Source organism: Drosophila kikkawai, chromosome 2R (genome assembly GCF_030179895.1).
Source record: "Drosophila kikkawai strain 14028-0561.14 chromosome 2R, DkikHiC1v2, whole genome shotgun sequence".
In the NCBI taxonomy this organism is placed as follows: Eukaryota; Metazoa; Arthropoda; class Insecta; order Diptera; family Drosophilidae; genus Drosophila; species Drosophila kikkawai.
In genome coordinates, this window is record NC_091729.1 from 11,117,273 (window position 1) to 11,141,622 (window position 24,350).

Below are 24,350 nucleotides of genomic sequence, written 5' to 3' on the forward strand. Positions count from 1 at the left end.
CTAGTAGTTTTTAGCCTATTCTATTAGTTTAAGGCTTTGGTTTAACAGACTGTTTTGATAGTTGTTTTGGATTAATAACAACAATTTGATTTTTCTATCTCTAAAATGTATTCGAATCTTTACCCCCATATATTTCTCGAAAAGACCCAAGTTATTTAGTAAACTCCTCCCATTTCCGTGTTGCAATTATGACGTCGCTGTGGGGCCTGCGTAAGTTTGTCTCTGGGAAATTCTATAGATTCCAGATGATCCCAACTTCTTTTTTGCAAATTAATTCCGCCCTCATCCGCCAGCAATTACAACCTCTTTCCCGTGACCCCAACTGTTTGGGGTTTGACCACTCCCTCCTCCAGCCGTTCTCCTCCAATGAGCCCATGAGAAATTTCGACGCTGTTTGGATCTCGGCGGAATATGCACTTACATGATATATTATATAGCGACCGCAAACGGGTTCCCTGGCCAGGCCTCCCCATCTAGGGCACTAATAACTCTATGAAGCCGCGTACGTGGCTTCTGTGCTAAAACGCTTATTAGCTGCCCGACGATCCTCATCCTCCGCCACTCGGAATGCATAATGATGAGGCCGTCGCTCATAAAGGGAAATTTTCGAAAAGAAGTCGATAAAGTGCTGACCATCGGGACGTGCCCGGCTGCAGTCGTTCCTCGCCGGTTATCGATGCCCGGCACGTACTCGCGCCTGATTTGTGGCGACCAGCAGGGATCGCCAACACTGGTGGCAGGAATAACAGTCCCAGATCGGACGACGGGAAGGTAACCACCAGCGTGTCCAACCGAAAAGCGATTCCCGGAATGCAGAAAAGAGCGAAAAAATAACAAACATGAGGTGAGCAAATTCACACTTAGCCACAGACTCAGACTCAGACTGAGACTCAGACCTATTCTCCTTGTGTCTGGCCTCGTCTTGGCGTTTCTGTGCAGGTGCTTTGTCTCCAATGCCCATTCCAATGGCGGCTGAAAGCTGAAACACTTTGGAAAAAATATTGCAATCAAAGCAGAAAATATGGTCTTAAACTAGTTTCGCCACGTTTTCGCTGAAATTGAAACCAGCGCTTGACTTGACACTAACACTGGCCCGATATGGCAAAATAGTCTAAACAAAAACAGAGAGTAAACACAACAAACAAAAAAGCAAGCATTGCCAAAAAAGGGGAGAAGAAAGCATATTGTTTGATTTGAAAATAAATAATTAAAGTTATTCTGTAAATTTCGAAAAAAATAAATCACTGGGATAATTAATAGCTTATATTAAATACATAAAAATAATACAAATTAAAAGGATTGTTATTTATAGAATTTTCAATAAGAAAGGTGGAAGTAATGTTTATCTAAATCCTCGGTCCTATTTGTTCTTAGAGTCGGCCTTAAAATGTTAAAAATCACTTCTTCTTAGCACGAAAATTTAAAAAAATAATGGTAAGTAACACATTTCCTGTTGCCTTATAAATTATAACTTGTTTTCTATTGGTTTAGTTCAAATATTTTAAAAAAGAGTACAATAACTCAAGGATCTTCCGCTACCCTGTGCTAGGTCAGTCATACAAAGTTTTAATTAATTTCAGCAAAAATCTCATTGTCTACCCACTCCCATATATTTCGAATATATAGCCAACTATCAGTCACTGGCAATCTAATCGATTGGCTTTGTGTTGCAAGCCCACAAAACCAAACATATTGCTCTTGGAGGGCACATTCATCGGGCATGACATAATATTTGATAGGAACCAAAACGGAAACCAACTGACAAGATCTCGGGGTGAGCCCAGGCCGTAAAACCCATTAACAGGGTAACATATTTCGCTTTATTACCGCTAGTACAACTATTTTTAGCATCAGCTTGCCCAAAACAAAATCACGAAACCCCCGAAATGCTGCTGGGAAAGGGGAACCAGGGAGAATGGAAGTCTCGGAGAGTATGCCTGTAAAATATACATATTTCACCGCAGAAGGGTGGCTCTGGCTGGAACTGATGGACTCCCGGCCCTACGGCAAAAACAACCAAACAAAACAAAAGGGCAAAACTCGAATGGGGGACAGCAGTGCGACAACAATAAAATTAAAATGAAACTTCGCTGGAAGCCCTACAAGTGAAATATGACCCTAATACAAATGTGCGGCCGAGTGCGCGGGCGGTGCAATCGGAGCAATATCAACCCCTCCTGCAGACCCACGATCCTGGTGAAGAGAACAACCCCCGGAACGCGGACAAAGGTGAATTGTTCCAATGCCCAATGACAACTGCTTGCTCGAGAGTTGGGTTCGGTTTTCCTCTTGGTTCTGGGGTTCCGCCGCGATCCCAGCGTGGTTGATAAGCAGCATATGAAATATGGGGTCGACTGTGGAATGCATTGCATTTCATTCATTTGCTCGTAGTTTCAAAATTCCGGGCGAGTGAGCTTGTTACCTATCTGTTCTTGTTTGCAGTTTGCACGATGTATGCGCTAGATAATGGATTTTTGTGTGCACCCATCCATCCATCCATTCTTTGATAAATGGTGCGCTCAGATAGAGAGCGCTTCCCCAAATCTCTAAGCATAAATATTTACCATATCTGTATATATACATATAAAAAAATTCGCTAGCACTGCAGAAAAGTACTCCGGGCTTGAACAAAAGCACGTTCAAAGCAAAAGTATGATATTTGAGGCAGATACACTACTATTAAAAGGTACTTTAAAATAAATAAAAATTTAGTTTAACAAGAAAGGAAGCTAACTTCGGCACGCCGAAGTTTGTATACCCTTGCAGATTGGTTTCGATGTTTATATTATAGATTTAAATGCTGAAAAGACTCACAAAACAGTGTTTCATTACATTTTACCTATACTTATTATGTTTACAGTTTGACACTTACAGTTTTACATTCCCAGCTTTACATATTTTATACATTTACCGATCGCTTCTATGGCAGCTATAAGATATAGTTGTCCGATTTTTATGAAATTTATACCAAAATTCTAGAATAATAAAAAAAGCGTATATCTCAGAGTAGATAAACATACGTTGAAAAACAACGAAGCAATAATTTTTTTCCTATTAATTTCCCGATCGTTCCTATGGCAGCTATATCATATAGTCGTCCGATTTTCATAAAATTTTTACCAAAATTCAGAAATAATATATAATGGCTACATCTAAAAAAATGTGCAAAAATATTGAAAAACAGCAAAGTTATAATATTTTTTCGAAAAATATATCGAACATTTGTATGGCAGCTATATGATATAGTCGTCCGATCCGGCCCGTTCCGACATATATAGCAGTGAGAGCATATAGAAGACTATATGCAAAGTTTCATTCAGATAGCTTTAAAACTGAGGGACTAGTTTGCGTAGAAACGGACAGACGGACAGACGGACAGACGGACATGGCTAGAACGACTCGGCTGTTGATGCTGATCAAGAATATATATACTTTATAGGGTCGGAAACGTCTCCTTCACTGCGTTGCAAACTTCTGACTGAAATTATAATACCCTGCAAGGGTATAAAAATTTTGGGAAACATCAGCAAGTATATGTTATCGTTTCTTAAAAAACGTAATAAGAAGTATTTTAAATTCATTTATTTGAGTGAAGTATAAAAGAAAGTGTCTCTAAATATGAAAAAAATAATATCTAACGATTTTTTAAATATTTCATTAAAATACTATATCAAAATTAGCAGTTTTTGAACTAAAAAAATAGTTTTAACCAATTTCCATGTGATTGCACAGTCAGGGCCTTGGACATCCATGTTATATAGTAATATCTGCATAATATTTAAGTCTAAAAACCGAACAAACCTGGTTAAAAACAAAATAAAAATTAAATTCATGTTTTAGAACTAAATTGAGTTAAATTATAATAATATTATTAATATTGTTACGATTAGTTTCTCTAATATTCTAGTTTTTTTGTGTAGTTTTTCATTTATTTTGTTTAAGTGTAAAGTTTATTAAGCGTCCAAATAAACTAAAAATAAAATAAGAATTTCGACTACAGCAGCAATGGAGAATTGGAACAACAAGCTGCTGCCGGCGATGGTGATGGCGATGGCGATGGCGATGGCGATGGCGCTGGCGACGAAGGGGTCAGGCCAAGCCAAGCCAAAGCCCGAAACAGAAAGACAAACAGAGCCAAAACAGCGGCGGCAGAAACCCAGTGTTACCAATAAAATCGACCGAAAAAGAAACGGCAAAGAAGGCATTGACACAAAAGTTTCGTTTTACGGGCAAAAGGTGACGACTGTTCGTTTGCTCGAGTGTCTTGCGGTTGAGGAAATGCAGGGCTCCAGGCCCCAAATGGCCCTAGAAAGTGCAGCCACGAGCCGACCCACCAAGGAAAATCCACTCCGAGATGGAATTAGTTGGGCAATTCGGTAACCCGATAGGGAAATGGGGTCTGGCTACAAGCTAAGCGGCTTAATGAAGAAATCGGCGGGAAATATTGGGCGCATAACTCATTTCCCATGTCCAATGGACATTTCAATTGCCCGGACCGGACCACACACCGTGAGAAGTATCACCCAGCAGTGATAAACACGCAGAGTGCCCTGCCCTAATGCACCGAGATGCACTCCCCTGGCAGGTCGTAAAAAAAACCACTTTGAGGCAAACATAATAGCGAACAAAAGAGCGAAAGATGACCACCGAGCCTTCGGCCGGAATGGAATCTTTGTCATAGTTGGATAATGGTGGCACTCGACGAGAGCAGGGCGTTTGACAAATTAGTCAGTCATTTGGGAATTCCGGTGCTGTCGATTCTCCGTATTCACCTTGTGATTGCACCGACACATCGTCATGCCATGGACCCAGAGGGAGCACCCGAGCTTCTCCTGCACCGAGTGCTCCAGGTGACCCCCGGCGACTGCTGTCTGATGGACATCATTAATTGGATTTAACGCAACTTAAGCAATGAGAGCAGTGCGTGAGGGGTCTAGGCAGACCACAATGCTGGCAGACTGTCCACGAAAAAGGAAATGAACATGATGCTAGAAACTAATTGATATCACTGGGGAGTTTATCTTAAGCTAAGAGTAGAATTTAAGCTGAATTTAATTGTATAATATATATAAATATATATAGAAATGTAAGATCTATAAGGGTAAAAAGACTTTATCCTAGCGGTTTATATAGAACCCTCTTCTGGGATTTAACATGGCAATAGTTGCTCAACATGTTGCTAGCAACAAATTTATGCAATTCGCCTGTAAGAGTTTAACAAATGAAAATTGAATATTCTATAATTTCTTTACAAACCTAAAACCTAGAAAAATTCAACTATTTAAAGCCAAGTCAGAACTGTCACTCGTCAAGGGTATTTACAAGGCAATCCGCCAATTGTTCGTTGTTACTGCTCTTCGGCGACCGCTTTGCATTCTCACCTTTGTGTTTTTTTTTTGCGTAAATTGCATTTTACGCAGCACTAACGCTAAGAACGAGGTCATTTCGCCGCCTCTCGGATTACCTCAAAGTGCAATTGTCTATGGAAAATATGGTCTACAGTAGCTGTCCGCGCTTTTCAAGTCCGCCGCTGGCCAAATGGCCAATGGCCGCTGTTAATTTGGAAGCGAACGTGCCGTCACAAAAAGCTGGAGTTTTTTGTTCGAGTCGCGAGTCGCAGGCGGCGGCTTCAAAGCCCAAGCCCAACTTGGCATGGCTGACACTGCATTTCCGCTGGCTCGAGCCGATGGCGGCTCCCCTGAAGCCCCACTGTTGTCCACTCCGTCATCGTGCTTTGAGTGCTTCCGTGACGCAGGCGCACGCATTGTTGGACTAATTTCAATTACCTCAAACGGCGTTTTTACACACAAATTAGAAACTTTTGTGACCGCAGAGAGATCGTGGCTCTTAGGTGCTCCGTTGCTCTATTGAACCGGAAACTGGAAACCGCTGCCCGACTACGGGTCTAAGCAAACAATGGTGATCGAAGAGCGCTGGCTCATGGGAGAGCGTTCTGTTGAAGCAAATGAAGCGCGAAATTCAAACAAAATAAATGAGGGAAGAAACATTTTGGAGGAAAACGTAAACATTTCGATTTCAAAGGCAAACAAGGTACAGTAAAAATGGCTTAAAGGGAATAATTGAAACTACAACAGCTAAAAAACAAGAAACAAAAAGAAATGAAAACGTTCTAGATGTTTTTGAATTCCAGAACACATCTCTTACTTTAATTAATTACATTTTACAACAATTTACTTATTGTAGAAGAAAAAATACTAGTCTTCTAATTTATATTATTTCTATACAGATTTTCTAATACAAATTACGTAGAAGAACATAAAATACTCTTCAAAAATTACCCAACAAAAGAAGCCCCCTTGCGAGAGTAATTATTTCCCATACCAAAAGATCGTTCTAAACAAATTGTTTTTTTTATGAAAGGTAAACAAAAAATGCCGGAATTCAGTGGTGCCTTGCAAAATCGCTCATAAAATCAGCCGAAATGAAGCGTATCCCTTCGAAAGAGAACATTTTTTGAGTTCCCAGCAAACGTTTGTGTTTACTTTAGCCAAAAGGTGCCCCCATATGGTTGTAATTAGTTTGGTTGCGTCTGGCCAGCAAAGGGGAATAGTATCACATTTTATTAGAACAGAGTCCGAGTACTTGTTGGACTTTTTGTTATGCAAATCGGGTAGAGAGACACTAAGAGAAATTACCATAATTCCACTGTTGAACTGTACGCGGCAAGTACGTGTGGGCGTGCCAGCGCCATTGACAGGCAACTAGTTTTGTGGCATGTAGAAATATAGCCGAAAAAGGTCAATTACGCGACTTCCTCCTACGGAGCGCTGGTGTGGTGGTGGTGCGGTGGCTCATTGCCACTTTCCCAAGCCCGGCAAAGTCAGCGGAGCGGAGCGTAGCTAACCCCTGGCGGCAGCCTCATCCTCAGAGAACTCCGCTTTACACAGTCGAATGCACTTGCAAGTTGCCAACAAATTATATTTTTCACAATCCACTTTTCGGGCCAAAGTCAACCCAAGTCGGGGTTACTCCGAGCGCAGCCCCGTCATTATTGTGATAAACAACGCTCTGCTGAAGGGGGAACAGGTGTCATCCGCTTTGCTGTTTATCTCTCGCTGCACCTGTGCTGTGCTCTGTTGCCATGGCGGAGTGTAACCCTCTCTCTCTCTCTCTGCCCACCCAATAGAGAGGCATTTTCACAACGCCCGGAGTGCGCTCGAGTTTCCCATTTCTTTCCTGAACATCGTTAATTGTTAACGCCATTTGGGAAATTTGATCTCTGCACTGGCGGTTTGGAAAGCGTTGAAAACGTTTTGCTGAATCATTTTCAAGCAAATTACACAACTTAAACAGAAGCTTGCAAAAATTGCTTGGCCAACTTTTCTTCGTGTCTGTCTTCCAGCGCATTATCGTGCCGGGTTACCTGTCGAAACTTCCCGTGAATAATTAAGAAATTAGTTCATTATGTCGGCTCCGAGCGAAGAGAATAATTTTAGAGAAATGCAAATGAAGACGAGACGTCTTGAGCTGAGTCTTGACTTGGTCTCGGAGTCTTCCCACCATATAAGACGTTTCTTTGTCTGTTTTCACACGGCCATTGATTAACATTTATCCGGATCCCACTGATTTCCTATCGATTGCAGGTGGGCAGCATCGTAGAGAGTTATTATTTCTCCCCTGACTTCTGCTGACAGCATTTCTAAAAATAAATCTAAAATAATATTTAATTTTCATGACGGACAAGCGAGTGGTTTTATATAAACACAAAATCATATCTTATCTCCAGCACTTTTTTATCTGAGCACACAGAACGGCGATAAAAGCTCCATTCTTCAGAGTTGCATTGGAGAAAAGGTGTAGTTCCCTGGGATGGTGTATTTATGTTGAAGCCACTGCACCCACAGTTCTACAACTCGTTGCCCTCGGTTCGTTCAACTTCGGCCCAACCTCCGCCCCACCAGAAGGCAGCTTTCCTAGTACTACCTAGCACATAAACACCATCGAGCCAAACGACAATAGAATGCGCAGCCAGCTAAAAAGCAAAAAAGTATAGAAACAAAAATGCGCTGACGGTTAAATTCGAATAAAAGAAGGGGTAAAATTCAGGGATCGAAGCATGTCACACCCTAGCTTTTGAGTTGTCTGGCGACAGTACTTATTAATATTCCCGACTTGAACCTATAGCTATAAATAATCATCTGAGAACTCGAAACCAGGTTTTAGAAATGAGAAAGTATTTAAATTCAAAAATATAAATATTATATGTAGTACAAGTAATATAATAGTAATAATGATAATATAACACTTTATAGTTATAATTTGGAATTAAATTAGATATTATTATTATTATTATATTTTATGGCTTCCCAGCTATTTCTATAAATTCCTCACATGTCCAAAATGTCTGCCAAATTGTTAATATCCCCTTCAATGACACAGAACCATTTGTGCAAACGCTCGGACTATGACCGAAATCGGACCTCCCTCAGACCTCGGCTGAACCACTGAACCCCCGACATCCCCGTGAGCTCAAAGTCTAAGCCCGGGCCGAGGGTCAAACGTGGTCGACAGGCAGCATATGCCAGGTCCGTTCGGCTCGAGTCCACTTCATTCCCCGACTTTACTCGAGGTTGAGCCTGCAAATGAGTCACGACGACCAAGCCCAAAAGCACTTTGGGCCGAGAGTTGAAAATTGAGACACAGCAATTAGCTGCCATTGCGCCGATCACGTGCCCAGGCCGAATGTAAACTAAACTGAAGCGATTTCCCTCAGCTCGGGCCTCCTCCGGAGTCACTCGGCGCAGGCGCGACCTCATTTCCTTGCTCCGATTTCTGTCTGGACTCAGCCAGAGGCTATGCTTCAGCTCTCTGCTCCGCTGCCATCCCTCGTTGTTGTGTTTACTCTTCCAAAGGATATTAACTTTTCAGGGAAGAGGTTGAATGTGGTTAAATTTACGGCAAAACAGACCAAATTAATGACACGAAATGAGAGCCAGGTTAACATCAACCTTATTTTAAATATGATTTGCTAACATTACGATGATATCTTTACAAATATGATTTGCCCCTTAATAAGAATAAGATCCGCTTGACTGTAGACGTTTTTCGATATTTTTAAATGTAAGTGTAATAGTTTTTCATTTAATCTATACTTTACTAACCGAACATACCCAGTTTAATCTAAGCCCAACAACTAGTCTCTGATTGCCACTTAAATCAATGGCATCCAGAGGGTCTGTGTGTCTGTGTCTTTGATGTTAAAGAGTATTTCGAGGGTCGAAAACAGCCGTCCATTGTGCTGTTTGTTGATGTTGCCTTTGTGGCGCATAATTAACAACAATAACACCGCTCGCCTTTGCTGGCTTGACAGTTTTCGCAGTTGGCACAGCTGCCTGCACACACACATTTTGCCAACTGCATTATGTTTCGCTTGGGTCTCATTTGTTGCCGAGCAGATTTTTAAAAATGTATTATTTATTTGCTGCACTCGGCTCACCCCAGCAGAGTCCAGTGTCGATTTCCCACCCCATTGGAGTCGAGCCGAGGGGCAAATCAAGGAGCAGCTGCTATTTCAGTGGCCACTGGATTGATAGTCGTCAGGTAATGGAATGCTGGAGAAGTATGTTTTGGTTAGAAATAACAGTTACGATGGGATTTGATACGGAACAGAAAACATTTTCATTTAATCCAAGGAAACAGGCATCAAATACCATATCTTCAAGTTTTCTTTTAGCATTTTCCGAACTATATCAACAATGTTAAGCCATAATTCCTCACCGATTTTCAGGACTGGAACCCACCAAAATCGGACAAAATAAAGCACCTATTCTCTGCCCGACCTCAGACGACACACACACATTATGCACACTTCAAAAACATATAGTAAATGACAAAACAGACAACGTCAGTCTTATCAAATTACAAATGTTTTAACATCTCGAGCTCTATCTAGTTTATGTGTCCTGCGGGTCCTTCAAAAGTACCTAAGGCTTGTCACATCAGTTTTTCAAAAATATCCAAGTTAAGACGAAGATCTTCACACTTTCCAGAAAACATATACATATATGTATAGGAGACGATCTTGCTTCACGCCTTTACCCATGCCTTCATAATGAAATCTGCTAAGCCAGCCGAAACGTCATTGAGCTGTCAGAGTGAGTCGATTTTCTAAATTCAATTAAATTCCTCGCCCCTCTCGGGGATCACTCTGATTGACAGCTGGCCCGCTCCAGTCCCTCTGCATCAGTATTTCGGAGTTTCTGGGTAAGCAGCCTTTCGTCTCCGGGAAGCAAAGTCTATTAACAGACCTAAACATGGCCGCTTATTGAATTCAAAGATTTGCCAGCAACGCAATTCAAATCCAATTCAAATCAAAACTTTTATGAGGGAGTCGTGCTCAGCGATATTCCCATCAATTAAGAGGAAACTCATTTTCGGGGCGGCGGCTTTATGTGTAACCGAAGCCCACTCATAATACTTTCGGATAATATATATGAATCTCTGGCTCGACCGAGGATTCCTTTTAATTAGAAGAGTTCAAGTAATTTATGGCCTCGCGAGGGGAGTTTCTGTTTACGCCAAGTCTAAGGCCTCTATTTATTTGTGCAACAAAAGCTGGGAATTTTCAATAATAAACGTAGTCCCAAAAATATATATGGTATGCCCGTTTCCAGAGAACTAGCTGGGTGCTCCTCCCCCCAACAAAGTTGCACACGTTTGGAGATTTACATTCACCCATAAATCTTCCGGCGGCGCTTTCCGCCTTCGGTTGCAGTTGCCCATTAAACGACACCCAGAAATCGGAGCAGGAGGCGGAGATTCCGAGGACTGGAAGAGACACGGAGAGGGGGTGGTGGTGGCTTACAGCCAAGTGGCACCTTATGCATCTGCGAGTTTTTGTTTACTTGTCCGTCATAAAATTTTAATGCCTACTTTGGCGCTAATTTAGTTGACGGCGGCGATGCCCAAGTTCGCCTCCAGATTCCCTCAATTCCAATTAAATTTCGGAAACGGGAAGCTACCGAAATACCCCAGCGATGTCTGGTAACACGCCCTGTCTATTTTGGGCAATTTGATTTGACTTAATGCCCATTGCCATTTGGATGATGACAGACGACGGAGGGGGCGGCCCATTGGAATTCACGTGCGAGTGACATCAGAATGAAAATGGTAATGTCCCATAAATTAGCCCAAACTTTCATTACAGCCAAATAAGTGGCAGAAAAATACTACAGTCCCACGAAGCAAGACAATACATGTTGTACTTACCATAAATAACACACAAATAGACCAAATGGGGTATAATTTTAAAGATTATAGATCGTGTTTCAAGTGTGGCTTGCATGTGATCAGAGAAACTATATTAAACATAAGAATTATACCTTCTTATTTCTCAGAAGTGAAAGTTAATTAAGCTTTAATTTTGTACCTTGAACGTACCTTGAATATATTTCTTAATTTAAATATTTAAAAGAGAAATGAAATATATAAGCATATAATATAATTAAACAAAAATTGGAATATAAATCTGTTAAGATCTTTTCCTAAACACTTCCTTAACCTTATCGCTTCTTTGAAGATTACTGAATCTGAAAATTGTTTGCTTGGCAAATCATAAAGTGAAGTGCAGCGCCTATCCAAAAATAAACATTGTGATTTTTCTCCCTTATCTGAGGATGAGGCTGAGAAGTAAAGATGCTGTTTGTGCGCCAGAGTTTGCATTTAGCGCCGTCTGTCGATCGCTATTTATACATGAATCTGGACTGGGGATCCTCCGTCTCCGGCTAAGTGCTCGGGTAAACAAGCAAACTGAGCAAAACAAAACTCCGGAGTCTGATTAGTGTCAAGCCGGGCTATTTATGAGTGTCTCGATGGGATTAGCCGGCACCAGTTGGCTCTGTCAGTTGCCGACGATGGCCAATGAGAGTGTGTGAAAGGGGAGTAAATACAACTACTAATTGAAAAATCAAAGATCTTAACCCCCAACCGGGTTAGACACCCAATGGATCTCGGATCAAGCGCAGGGGAATGCCTCCCTTGACCTGCAATAAAATCGATTTGTTGTCCAGTTGTAGGCGATCCGGTGTGTGTTCCGATGTGGTTATCCGGTGGTTGCGGAATACGTTTACCAGACCCACTTTCGCCTGGAGATATGCTAAGCGTTCGCCGATGCATCCACGCGGACCCACCCCAAAGGGCATGTAGGAGTAGGGAGTGTGGCTCTTTCGGTTTTCAGCAGAGAATCGTTCCGGCTGGAATTTCATTGGCTGAGCAAAAAACTGGCAAAAGGGGCAGTTTTAAGTTATGAGATTTTATTTTGGGATAGAATAGTTATACTCACCTTGGGATCCAAATGCAGGGCATAGCAGGGAATGTAGACGGGCATTCCCTTGGGAACCCGCATCTTGCTGAAGGGAGCCAGTGGGTAGGCCTCGTCGGAGTTGCATTCGCGATCCATGAATGCTAGCGGCGGATAAATGCGCAGCACCTCGTAGAGGATCATCTGCAGGTACTCCAGCGACTCGATCATTTGGAACGTCACCTGGCCATTGCTTTCCTCCAGAGCCTCCTTGATTTCGTCTCGCAATCGCTGCTGGACATCCGCATCCCTAGCCAACTCGTACATGGCCAAGGCCATTGTGGTAGACGAGGATTCGAAGCCGGCTGTGAAGAAAAACCCTGCCTGGGCCACCAAGATATCGCCTTCGAACACAAGCTGATTCTTGTTACCCGAAGCTTTCGCCTGCTGCGTGCTCCTTCGAAATTCGATTAAGATATCGATGAGATCGTTGCGCGTCTGGCCAGATCTCTCGCGCTCCTCCAACACGTAGTTGAAAGTATTACGAAAGAATCGAGCGTCCACGGCGGGAATCACTTTGAATCTGAAGTAGGAAACCAAGTGTGGCAGGAACATGATTAAGGTGAACCCCACCTGCCGTAGAAGACTAAACTGGAATATAGAACGTCCATGCCGGCGGAACTCTCCATTCGGATCCTTGAAACTGTTCGCCCGCACTCCGAAAGCCACGGTGGAAATCACATCCGTGGTAAAGAGGGCACACAACTCCTTGACCTCCAGGTCAAAGCCGTGCTCGTCTTGTAGCGGCTGCTGGTGGAGATGGGCACCTAAGCTAGCTCCCACCTCCTCGATCAGCGGAAACATGTTCTTCAGCTTGTTGCCAGTGAAAAACGGCGTTAGCTTCATTCGCACCTCCCTCCAAGCGGGGTTCTTCAGGAAGAAGATGTTTTGAGAGCCCAAAGGATCTCGTATTTCATCGGCGTTTGCGTAACGATCGCGAAATTTTCCAAAATCCCTGACAAGGACATTCTTTAGCAGTTCTGGATCTTTGAGAAACAGGGCAGGCTTATGGAATACGTATATGCCCACAAAGGGTTCGTTTTCCGCGTCTGGATGATTATAAAGCTGGTATATGAACTCCGAGAAACTCTTCTGCTTGAACAGTGCCATCAGGTTACCCACTAACCAATTGGGCTTGATCTCAGGCACTCCAAGACGCTGCCAATAAGAGTAATTTCTATGCAGGAGGCCATAAACCATGGTAAGAAGAACCACCAAGAAGATCAGCAATTCCAGAGTCATGTTGGCACTACTACATCTGGTACTCTACTAGTTATAAGAAATGTTAAATTAAAAAGTAGCTAGAATTGCCTTCAAGAATCGATTCGATTTGAGGCGTTGCAAGTATTAGTAAAGAAACAAATTTAAAATACGAAACTAATTAAATAATTCATACATTTTTCAACTATTCTTTTTAGCTACAAAGTTGGTTGGAAAAGTTGAATGTGCCATCGTCACCTTTGTCTTGCCTCGTTAAGAGGTGCTTTTGTTAGATAGTAATTTCCAGTTGTGGCACATGATCAACTTTGACCTCTTTTGTCCGAATGGCCAGGCCGCATTTGATTGCCAGCGTTTAGGCTTATGGCCCGTCTTTCCTTTGCCTTTTCTTTCCATTTTATTTCGGGCGTTTGGCGAGTCTGACAAACCAGTTTTCCGCCGCTCGTTTTCCAGTTTTCAAGTTTACCCAAGCTGGCCGTTGCAGCGTTCAAGCCAGGCCAACTGCCGGCTGACTAACTGACTGCCAAGACTCTGTTGATTTTTTATCTTGCACCTTGTTTATGCAAAAAAATATTTCCAAGCTTGCTGCAGCTTTGTCTTGTTGTTTTCTCCAGTCAATCTTTGTTTTTTATTTTCTGTCTTTTTTTGTTTGCATATTTTAAACATGGCTATAATTTTATATGTGTATATGGGCTTTAATAAAAATAACTTGCTTACGAAGGCGCCTGTATGTTGCCTGTCACAATCTGGATCTCGAAGCCTTAATGGACTCGTAAAGCTTCAGGCTGAGATTGGAATGCCCGATACGCCGAGGAATGTGTGGGGACTAGAAAGAAGTGGGATATAACCGATCTTTAAAGGGGTTCCAGCCTACAGACCTAGGGAGTTCTAATAAGAAATACGAAGGTCATTCATTTCATTTTAAAAACTTTATTGGAGAGAAATTACTAAAATTATAAGTGTCGTGGTATATAATTAGTTGCCAGACAAACACTCTTTGATCTTATTTTTTTTGCATTGACACTGAATTATAATTGAGACTATAATTTTCTTTCGCCATTCACACTTTGCATCTCTCGTCGCTTCTCTGTTGATCGTGATCACTAATTAGGTTTACGAGCCCGGCTTGAATGAATTGAAATTGTTTTGCAGCTGAGCGGCAATTACGGGCTTCTCTCAGACTTGGACCCTCCCCGGCCCCACTCCTCCCCTCCCCTCCCCCATTTCCACCCGCTACCCCGCCGAGTATTGTGAATGGACTGTGTCAAGGGCGGAGAGCTCTGTTCAGTTTTGCTTACAAGTATTTTAATTGCATTACGCAAGTTTTGCGTTCTCGATAAAACTTGCTATGAGATTGTCGGAGGGAAAATGGGTAAAAATATAGTTTTATATGGTATAGTAGAAGGGGGTGAAGGGGAAGAAGGTGAAACCAAGTCTGACGCATTCCAAAAGCCATGTTGTTATTGCCCTTTTGATTTGTAACATGCAATTTATCACACCCGCGGGCCATGAATCACACCTGGTGCATTCGAAACGCCAGCTTCGGGTATGCATGGTGCAGTGAAAAGAAAAACCTTAAATTAGTTCTTAAGTCGGAGTACTACTTATTAAAATATACATAGTAATAAACACAAGATTTATCACAAAACTCTGTATAAATAAATGAATTAAAAGGTATAGATCCTCCTGCCTATACACTAATAAGAGAATTTTCAATCCTTCCACTCGAATGCAGGAAAATTCGAACTTTGCAAGTTGTTTTAGTACATCTAAGACCAATTTATACTGAATTCTTTCAAGAGTAACCTAATCGCAAAGAGCGAAATCTAGATCTGTCAACTGGAGCTCCCGGGTTAAATACAGAAAAGAGTAAGCAATTGAATAATTGATTGAAAAAGTGATCTATTAAAAGTGGATAAGCTTATAGCTAGTCTCAATAATTTCTAATAATGCGGAAAATTAAAAATATATATATTTATACACAATTATTAATACATATTACTCCTTTTAAGCTCTTTTAGTTTTTACTGTGTATTTTTTCTGCACTTTTAAGCTTGGGTCTTGGTTCTCGATCACGAAGGAGAATCAAATGATGGAGCACCCAACCCGCTCCCTCTCCCGCTGGCAAGCAAACAAACGTGACATATGCCCGGAAACCTCTGCGGCTCAGCCAGGGAACCCGGCGCAGGGACCAGCGGAAGTGCACAACATGAAGCCCAAAGCCCACTCTTGTAGATGTGTGGAACAGGAGCTGATGGGATAGTGATAGCCACACACTATAGATGAAACCCATAGGTGAGGCCGGCTGGCTTCCTTCGCACGCCATTAACACCCACCAAGTGGTATTCCCCCAATTCCATTTATCCTGCACGTGCACTCCGTGCCACAGTCCGAGTGGGAGAACGACCATAAATAAATGTCATAATGCAATAAAACCGAAAACAAAACAAAAAGAATATATGCACTTAAGTGGCACACAACTCCGAGGCGACACGCGACCGCGACCCCAAATGCAAAAATATATGTACACATTTATATTTATAAGGTATGTCCATATGTACATATATAAACAATGCACATGAATTGCCAAAGGGGAAAAAATCTGCAACGGAATTGCGTGTAAAATGCAACACTCAGGGAGAGATATGGAATTTCAGTGCGTAGGTGACCTCCATGGGTGACGCTACACTAAGAGCTTGGAAAGCATAAATCTAGGTTTTTTATGGCAATTTTAAGACTTTTACATTTAAATTTAATTTTTTCTTTTACCTTAACTTTTAAATTTTAATAAAGACTAGATCATAAGGTTTAAAGTTGAAAGCAGAACGACTTGTGAAGGTTTAGAAAGATATGCTTTATAGGTAAAATGGTAGAACTTTATATCTAAATGTATGTATATTAAAAATTTCATTAAAAATATGACACTTTTCTAAATTAAGGTAATTTTTTACATGTTTTCATTCCCTTTCTACTTTTTGGATAAAAACAAAATTGATTGCATGCGATTAATTCGCGTGCCGAAACCAAATAAATACACTAAGGTCCTTTTTGTTTTCGATATTAATGGTTTAAGAAAATATAGTCATAAGTCTTAAGATTTTTAAAACTTTATAAATTTACAAGGTCTCAAGTGTTCCAAGTCAACATTATAACTTATTGCTTTAATAAAAGACTAGGGGTCCTGTCTTAAACTTAAAAACAGGACTCATTGTAGAAGGTGACAAAAAACGGTGTTTCGATACATTATATAAAGGTGAAATGGTAGAATTTATATTTAAATAGAGTGTATTTTTAAAATACCATTATAAATTGGTAGATTTTTTTCATTGTTTTGGTAATTCTTGTCATATTTGCTTTTCATTTGTACTTTTAGGATAAAAACAAGATTGGTTTCAAGAGACCATACATTTGCTGAGGTCTTTCCTATGTTCGAAATCAATGATTTAAAAGTTTAAATCTTAAGACTTAAGATATAGAGAGATTTCAAAATGTACAATTTACCAAGTTTTCCAAACTAACATTATTATAAGCTATAAACGAATTATATCTTGGGTTTAAGAACTAAGTTTTATTAATAAAATTCAATATGAAATGCCAAATTCAATTCTAATTTAATGCTGTCTCTTCTTTCTCTCTCTCCTGCCTTTAAACTATAGTAATTTAATTATTTCCCATTATAAAATTCATAAAAATTACAATTTTATTTGTGAGTGAACACTGTTTAACAGTATTACAACTGTGATGATGGAGCACATTTAACGGGAGAAAACGGAGAACTACAGCTATAAATTGAAATACGAAAGCTTGCTCAGCTCTTCCGCAGCTGCATGTGCGTGTGTGCGTTTGTCGCCGTCACGCAAAAGTCTTTCGTTTCGTTTTCGCCCACGCCAATGCCAAATAAAGTCTCCATCTTGTTTTTTGTTGTTGTTGTTGTTGGCTATATGTTTATATAGTATTGTTGTTTTTTTTTGTTTATGCTGAGCTCACCAGGGGCGCTCAACTGTAACGAGCCGAAGAAGACCGAGAAGAAGCGAAGAAGACAGTGTGACATGTGACTTCTTGTGACAGCATATTGCTAAAGTTTTAGCACGCAAAGATCTTATACCATAAACCCCATTCGGAGTTTATTTTCTGCATATATAATTCACTCTGGGAAAATGTCAAACATGGTTTATGGTAGACCACAAATTGCAATCAGCGAGGATTGCATTCAGAGATCGAGAATTAATGGGTAAGGCTGAGCTTCTGATATCAGAGAATAACCCGCAGCACCTTTACAGGTTTAAGAAGAAAAGAATAGCAAAAATAGCTATTTACATATGTATGTGTGTAAGGTCTCCAAATTCGTCCTTGGTTTACTCTAATTTTAAAGAATAAGATGAGTAACGCCATTTTGAGCTCGTTTTCTTTGGGTTAGCGCTAAAATGTAATGTATTTATCAGTAATCTTCTTAATCTTCAATGAAATCCTGTTATAATATTTTACAGACTTAAAGTTCATATTTTTACCACCCGATATTACAATCAGTTGATTGCCTATAAAAAAAAATCTCTTTAGTTTTTAATAATCTGATAATCAATTTGAGCTTGAGCCATGTTAATGGTTTAGCATTCAGTAAAAACGAGATAGTTATAATTCTGATCGCAGTTTTTTGTACGATTATATCACCTTTTTTATACATATGTACCACATACCACACGTACTTTCTTTTTTTTTACAGGGCTCCACGAGATATGCCGGGTTCAGTTCCGGTCGCTGATTCTTTTGTGGCGGGTCTCTGGGGTGCTTCGGGTTCGGATTCGTGTTTTGGGTGAAAATGATAGTTTATTATCGTAATTAATCCGGGTTAATGTTTATACTTGGCCAGCGTTTTGCTGACTTTCGCTTATACAAACCTCATTTTTAATAACGGAATTTTTAATTTGATAAGAATTCATGGCAAAAAATAAACATTTCCCAGGGGGGTTTCGGAATAAATATAAACAGAAATCATAACTCAAAACACGACTCATAAAAGTTTTTTTTTTTTGGCACAGTTCTCCCCGGACGTTACCCCAGTTAATAAATATCAAAGAAGTCGCCGAGGGTTGACTCCGCTTTGTTTGTTTTGGACTCACTCCGATGGGCTTACAAACGGATCAACAAGGACTTAACAAGACCACCAACTGGAAACCAGTTGGATGATGGGTAACGAAGTCAACAGCAGCAGCCCTTTGAGGAATTATTTTTTTGGCAGCTGCCTGCCGGGGGTTCTGTGCCGGATCCTGGCAGGACGCGTGCGCCAAGTCAAACGCAGGCTAAGCCGTAAGTGCGTCCTTATGGCGCAAACGTAATTCTATTTATTTGATTTCCTTGAAAAGGGGACTTACTTTTTTATGGTTATACATTTACCACTTTTTGTGGAGAAGGGAAAAAACTAGAGCAAAGTCTGTTAACATTTTCGGTTTGTTTATTTTTAGCGTGTAATTAGAGAGAGGCGAAGGGTTAGATAAATATTTTCCTCAACTACTTGCATCCCATATACATACTTACGTAGTTTTTGAAACCACCCCTGTGGGGAAATCTGGCATTTCTGGAAAATTGTATCGGCGAGGGCGTCGACCGTTACAAATTGCTAAAAGTAATTCAATTTCGATAACGTCCCCTCCCAGGGGTGGTGGCCCATAAATTCCCTCCTCCGACACCAAATAAACATGGAAATGGAAACTGCAATATATTTTGTAAACTTTACATTAGTTGAAAAGGTTTTGATTTGTTTCGAAATTTAATGTCATTTACCGCTGTGACGCACGCTCGTGATTTATGGCGAACCATTCCCAGGGAAGGCAGCAGTACAGCAGCCCTCCTCAGTGGATAATGCTGACCCAAATAGAAGTCTTCTCTGAAGTTGCTTCTGTTTACGTACTCCCCCGTACTCCAGTCTTCTCCCTTCCTGCGGAACCGACAGTTTATGGGAGTTGTGCGTGATCTGGGCAATTATTACTTCTCCAACTTCCCAGAGTCTAGCCGTGTTGTCAGCGACAAATCCCATCGGTTAGCCGTAAAACCGAGAGGCATGCGGAGAAGTGATAATCGACAAGGTGGGGACTGAGCTCCAACAAGAACTAGAAGAAGATTCTCTTTATTAATTTTAATGGCTCAGCTCACAGCAATAGAAATTCGGCTTAAAATAGAAAATAAATAGAATAGGAAAGTTTTTGTGCTCAGCAATAAGGCGGTCATGGTTTTAGTTTTGATATGTAAGTATTATTTTGATTATTAAATGTTAAATTTCTTTGAAGACATTTTAATCACATAAATATATTTATTAAACTTTTAAATTTATTGAACTTATAAATATATATATGAAAATATGGGACAAAAAGCCAATTGAATAATTAATAAAACTACTCTTATCAATTAATAGCTTCTTTTCAGTCAATTTAATTCAAATCAATTTGTATTCGGCAAATCAAAATCAATTTTCTGAAGTTAAGACTGCTAAGCAAATTGAGAAAATTTGTTTAAAGAATTTTAAATAAACTTAAACGGTTGATTGCTGGTTGTTACCTCTTTAGGAATATTTTCAAATATATATATTTTATATGATTTGTCTAAAATAGTCTTATTCTATAGAACTTTCGCTGGTTAAAAGACAACATTGGGTATCCAAAAGATACTTTCACACATACAAAAGTATCTCAAATTAAACCTCAATTTTGGAACCCCCCGTAAAACGTAAAACTTTCGTATCCACGCACATTTTGCTCTGCAAAGGCAGCACAAAAGCTATCAACGAGTCGCGAACGATGATGACAAGTACCAAAGTCGCAATTAAATTCAGTGGAGAGAGAAAGACACACAATGCGAAGCCAAAAAAAGACACATTCAATAGATAACTGTGTAAATGTGACACAGGCAGCCAGAAAGACATCATGCCAATTCTCGTACCCCAATTGGGTGGGTGTGGTTCGGTCTGTGGGGAGAGAACACAATCGAACGGCGACAGAAGAAAGCGGAAGACAAATCAATCGAACGGCGAGTGGAGAGCTTGTACATAGCTCGTAGATGCCACCGCCCAGATACTAGACCCAATTGTTACAGATGGAAAATTGCCTCGTTGCGTGGAATTCCGGAAAAGTCTTTCTCTAGTTTGATTTTATCTTTTCGCCAAAGGGGAACTGACAATTTGGCAAGAAGTCTGCAACGGGAAAGTAATTTTCTTTTTATCACTGATTCAGAGGTAACTACGGTCTGAGTTTAATCAGATATGAGTGAATATAATAGACTATTTTGGTAGGAAATAATATGGGAATACAGAAAAAGAATGGAGGCTATAATTTAAATATTAAACAAAAATTATATGTTGCTTTTTAAGTAATTTCAGAATTCCAAAGAAAACAATCTTTACAAATTTAACTTAAATGTTAAGAAAACCAATTGAATTTATTCGAGGAAAATACCACGAGTTTTTATTAAATGTTTAAATTAAAAATATTGCTATTAACAGATCCAATAGAAAATGTTTTAGTATATAAATTGTATATATCTTTTATATATAAAAATCGATTAATCAATTCATTTCAAGATAAATCACATTTTCTTATAAAAAGAAAAATAAATCAAATCATTCAGATTTCACAATAGAATGTTCTATATCTCCGCGTTGGATCAGCAACCGAATCGAAAAACTGTGATTTGTTCTGCATAATTGAATCAATTGAGTGAGTAGGGGCCACCACATTCAGTGCTCAGCAGAGGCAGGGCACATCAAAAACATTTTCATAATTAGAGCAGCCAAAGGAGATTCGGGGAGAAATTAATGGAATCGTTAATAATGCGCCGCACAGATTTCCCAGGGGCCTGCATAAATGCGCAGTGAAGGAAAATCGGGGGAACTTAAAGCTTCCGAAATTGTTTTCACCGCCCTTCAGTTCTTTTGCGCCGGCGCGGCCAATGCACTTTTTGTAAGAATAAATTGCCTTGACAGTCGCGGGGAAAAATTTAATGATATCGGACATATACATATATATATTAAAGAATTTATTATTTGTAGATATTTATCTAAATATTTCAATATAGTAATATCAGACCGAATGTTACCTAGGAAATCTGTTAATATTCGTACTTGAACCCTGAAAATTGTACTACCTAGAGCTAAAGAGATATCAACATTATATGAAATATTATTCCTAAAATACTTTCTATAGCATTACAAAAGCATCGTATAATTAATTCAATTTAATTCTTTAATTTAAACAATTTTTTTATACATGAAATCGTGTACATACCAACATGTATCTAGTGTGTTGCCCTTAGCTGTGCATACGTAACATAAGAACCCACAGACGTAAACGTACACATGTTAATGGATCGAACTTGGAAGCTGCCATTAAGTTCACTTAAGCCTCGAAGTCAGGCTTTTAAATACTCCCCAGTCTCTCAAATCGAATTCGTGGTGCTTAAATTTTATGCGTTATCAATTGAGGAAGCACTGCACCGATCCTCAGACTCGTATTGATTGGAAATATGGGAAGCAAAGTTCAAATGCGTCACGACCGCAGAGCTGCGTTCGCCCAACGCCCCTCCACAGAGATTTATTATGCTGGAGAGCCGAACGGAAGCCACTTCAGATGGAGAAGGGATCGGGATTGGGGAGACCCGGCGTGCAGAAGAATGGCAGTTGAAGAATGCCACTTGAACAGCCAGCGACGCCGTCGAGCACTCGCAATTCTCCTCGTATGATGCATGTGAAAGAATGAAGCAAGAAGGGCATGGCACCCGGGTTGGAGCAGCATATTACAGTGGAAGCTTGATAAGTGGCACTGCATTCAAGACCTATTCCCTGTAGGTTCTGCTCTGGTGGCTTGACTGTACGGGAACTGATTCCATGTAAACCCAACAAAAGAAGCTAAAGGAGAAGCGGAGCTTCGCTCTAGTTGAAGAAAAAGGAACAGGAACCCTCCAGCCAGCCTGGAATTGAAAATAATTGCGTTTCCAGCTGGAAAACGAATGGCCTGGAATTGCATTGCCCAAGGACCATGTGTCTCACTTCATTTACAGCAAATGTTGCGTATCTCAGCCAGGCGGAGCTGCAAGCTGGTGAGGATCAGAAGGGATGGTGACAGGGAGCGACCCTTTGAGAGCTATCGCATGTGACGAATTCCTATTTGATTTATTCACTCCCCTGCAGCACATTTTGCATGGTTTATGCTCCTCTATATGCATAGTTTTATTACCAAATCAAATACAATTCGCCACAAAGTAAATATTTTCCTCTGCAATCTGTCTTAAATCCGAAAAAAACAAACAAGCAAATGCGATAGGGGATCTGCAATGGATTTCCAAGAATAAAAATAAAGATATAAGTTGTTGGCTTGATCTTTACTTTTATAAAAATATTAAATAAATTAACAACATTTTTTTAATTCCACTATTAAACCCCTAGCTTCTGTCAATCAAAATGTGAAAAGCTTACAGAATTTAATCAGATATGATAAGCATAGCTCTGAATAAATAATCACTTGAAACATAGCAACAGATCTCAGCGAGGAAGATCCGATTCCCAGGGTATATCCCATTGATTGATTGTATGCTCTTCCCCTCCTATCTCCGATTACACGAATATGCGCTTGGGCGAGTGTTAAATTGACGTACAACCAGCACCAAAAAATGTATTTTTCTTGAGTATTTCCATTTAGATTGTCGGAATTGATGAACTCGAAGAGGAAACAAAAATCCAATCAATCTTTTGCGAGTGGGGAAGCGGTCTCCAGCGCGTGCTGTTGTCATTTGGGGACTATGGCTATGGCTACTCCCTCCGCATTTACCATGACTCCCATAACTCCCACCCGGCTGCGTCTGCGCAGCGTATTCAATCACTTCATTTGTTTTCTTCTCCATTTCGAGCTCTCAGCTGCGCAGCTTCATCTTCAGCGGTCTTCGGTCTTCTTGGCGGCACGTTCGCCTCGGCCGTAAAATGTTTTATTTACTCTGCACTTATGACCCCGATGCGGATCGGGTTAAGTGAATCCGATACCCATACCCATATGCATATATGTATACCCATCTCTGGCTGCAGCATTTGCATCTCTGCTGTCGGCCCAGCCTTATGAGGCGGTTGTCTGTTTGCCAGAGACAAGAGGAGGAGGAGAAGGAGGAGGAGCTGTGCGGGTTCCCGAGTGTCATTGCAACCAAATACAGACGCCAAGAGCTGCAGCACCGGAGCCAGAGATCTTCGCTTTGTGTCCAATGATGAATTGTGTCCCTGATTTCGTATCATAAGTTGTCTGCGGCATACTGTGGCCTCAGCTGGCATATTTTCACAAAAGAAAAAGTGATTAAATGATTTATTATAAAAATATAAAAATATATTTATATACTTTTAATCTTACATGCTTTAATCTTAATTAAATGTATATATTTTGTTTTAAATAAATCAATTTTTGTATTATCATTCCACACAGTCTACTCCAAGTCATTGGAGTTTGACACCAATTGAATGACAGCAACAAAGCAGCAGCAACTCTATATATTCATAAACACTTTTGTATCTAAAGATACAAAGATACAAATATCCACAAGCACCTAAATGGCATTTATGTATGCCTGCGTCTTTTGTGTCGCGCCGATCTTTAATTGCAGAATTGTGAGAGGCTTAGGAGCGGAATAACCTTCGATGCCTGCCCGCAGTTGCTGTTGCAGATGCTGATGACGATGCTGAGATGCATTTGCAGAAGCCAGAGATGCAGGAGGCAGTACTTAACTGCGGCGCTGTCGTGGTGATTAATTTGACAGTGGTGTCGCCTGAAGTGAGCTGCGCGCGGGCTTTATT

The 24,350-nt window shown here is 40.5% G+C and overlaps 1 protein-coding gene and 1 long non-coding RNA gene across 2 annotated transcripts; one reads left to right on the forward strand and one right to left on the reverse strand.

Annotated features, from left to right (window-relative positions):
• Window positions 1–11,376: 11,376 nt before the first annotated feature.
• LOC108077954 (probable cytochrome P450 6g2) lies at window positions 11,377–13,584 on the reverse strand. The gene is made up of 2 exons (XM_017171494.3): window positions 12,302–13,584; window positions 11,377–12,239 (listed from the first exon to the last, which is right to left on the reverse strand). Exons 1-2 carry the CDS (start codon window positions 13,559–13,561, stop codon window positions 11,952–11,954), a joined length of 1,548 nt encoding a protein of 515 aa, XP_017026983.1. The 5' UTR covers window positions 13,562–13,584; the 3' UTR covers window positions 11,377–11,951.
• Window positions 13,585–15,138: 1,554 nt separating this feature from the next.
• On the forward strand, window positions 15,139–16,102 carry LOC138928138 (uncharacterized). Its single transcript, XR_011444609.1, has 3 exons — window positions 15,139–15,211; window positions 15,338–15,406; window positions 15,591–16,102. It is a non-coding gene; the product is annotated as an uncharacterized lncRNA (long non-coding RNA).
• Window positions 16,103–24,350: the final 8,248 nt, after the last annotated feature.

Coding starts and splice junctions, on each gene's coding strand:
- LOC108077954 (XM_017171494.3), bottom strand. CDS start 13,561: ATGACTCTGGAATTGCTGATCTTCTTGGTGGTTCTTCTTACCATGGTT. Junction 12,240..12,301: donor CCCTGCATTTGGATCCCAAG/GTGAGTATAACT, acceptor CCCTTTTGCCAG/TTTTTTGCTCAGCCAATGAA.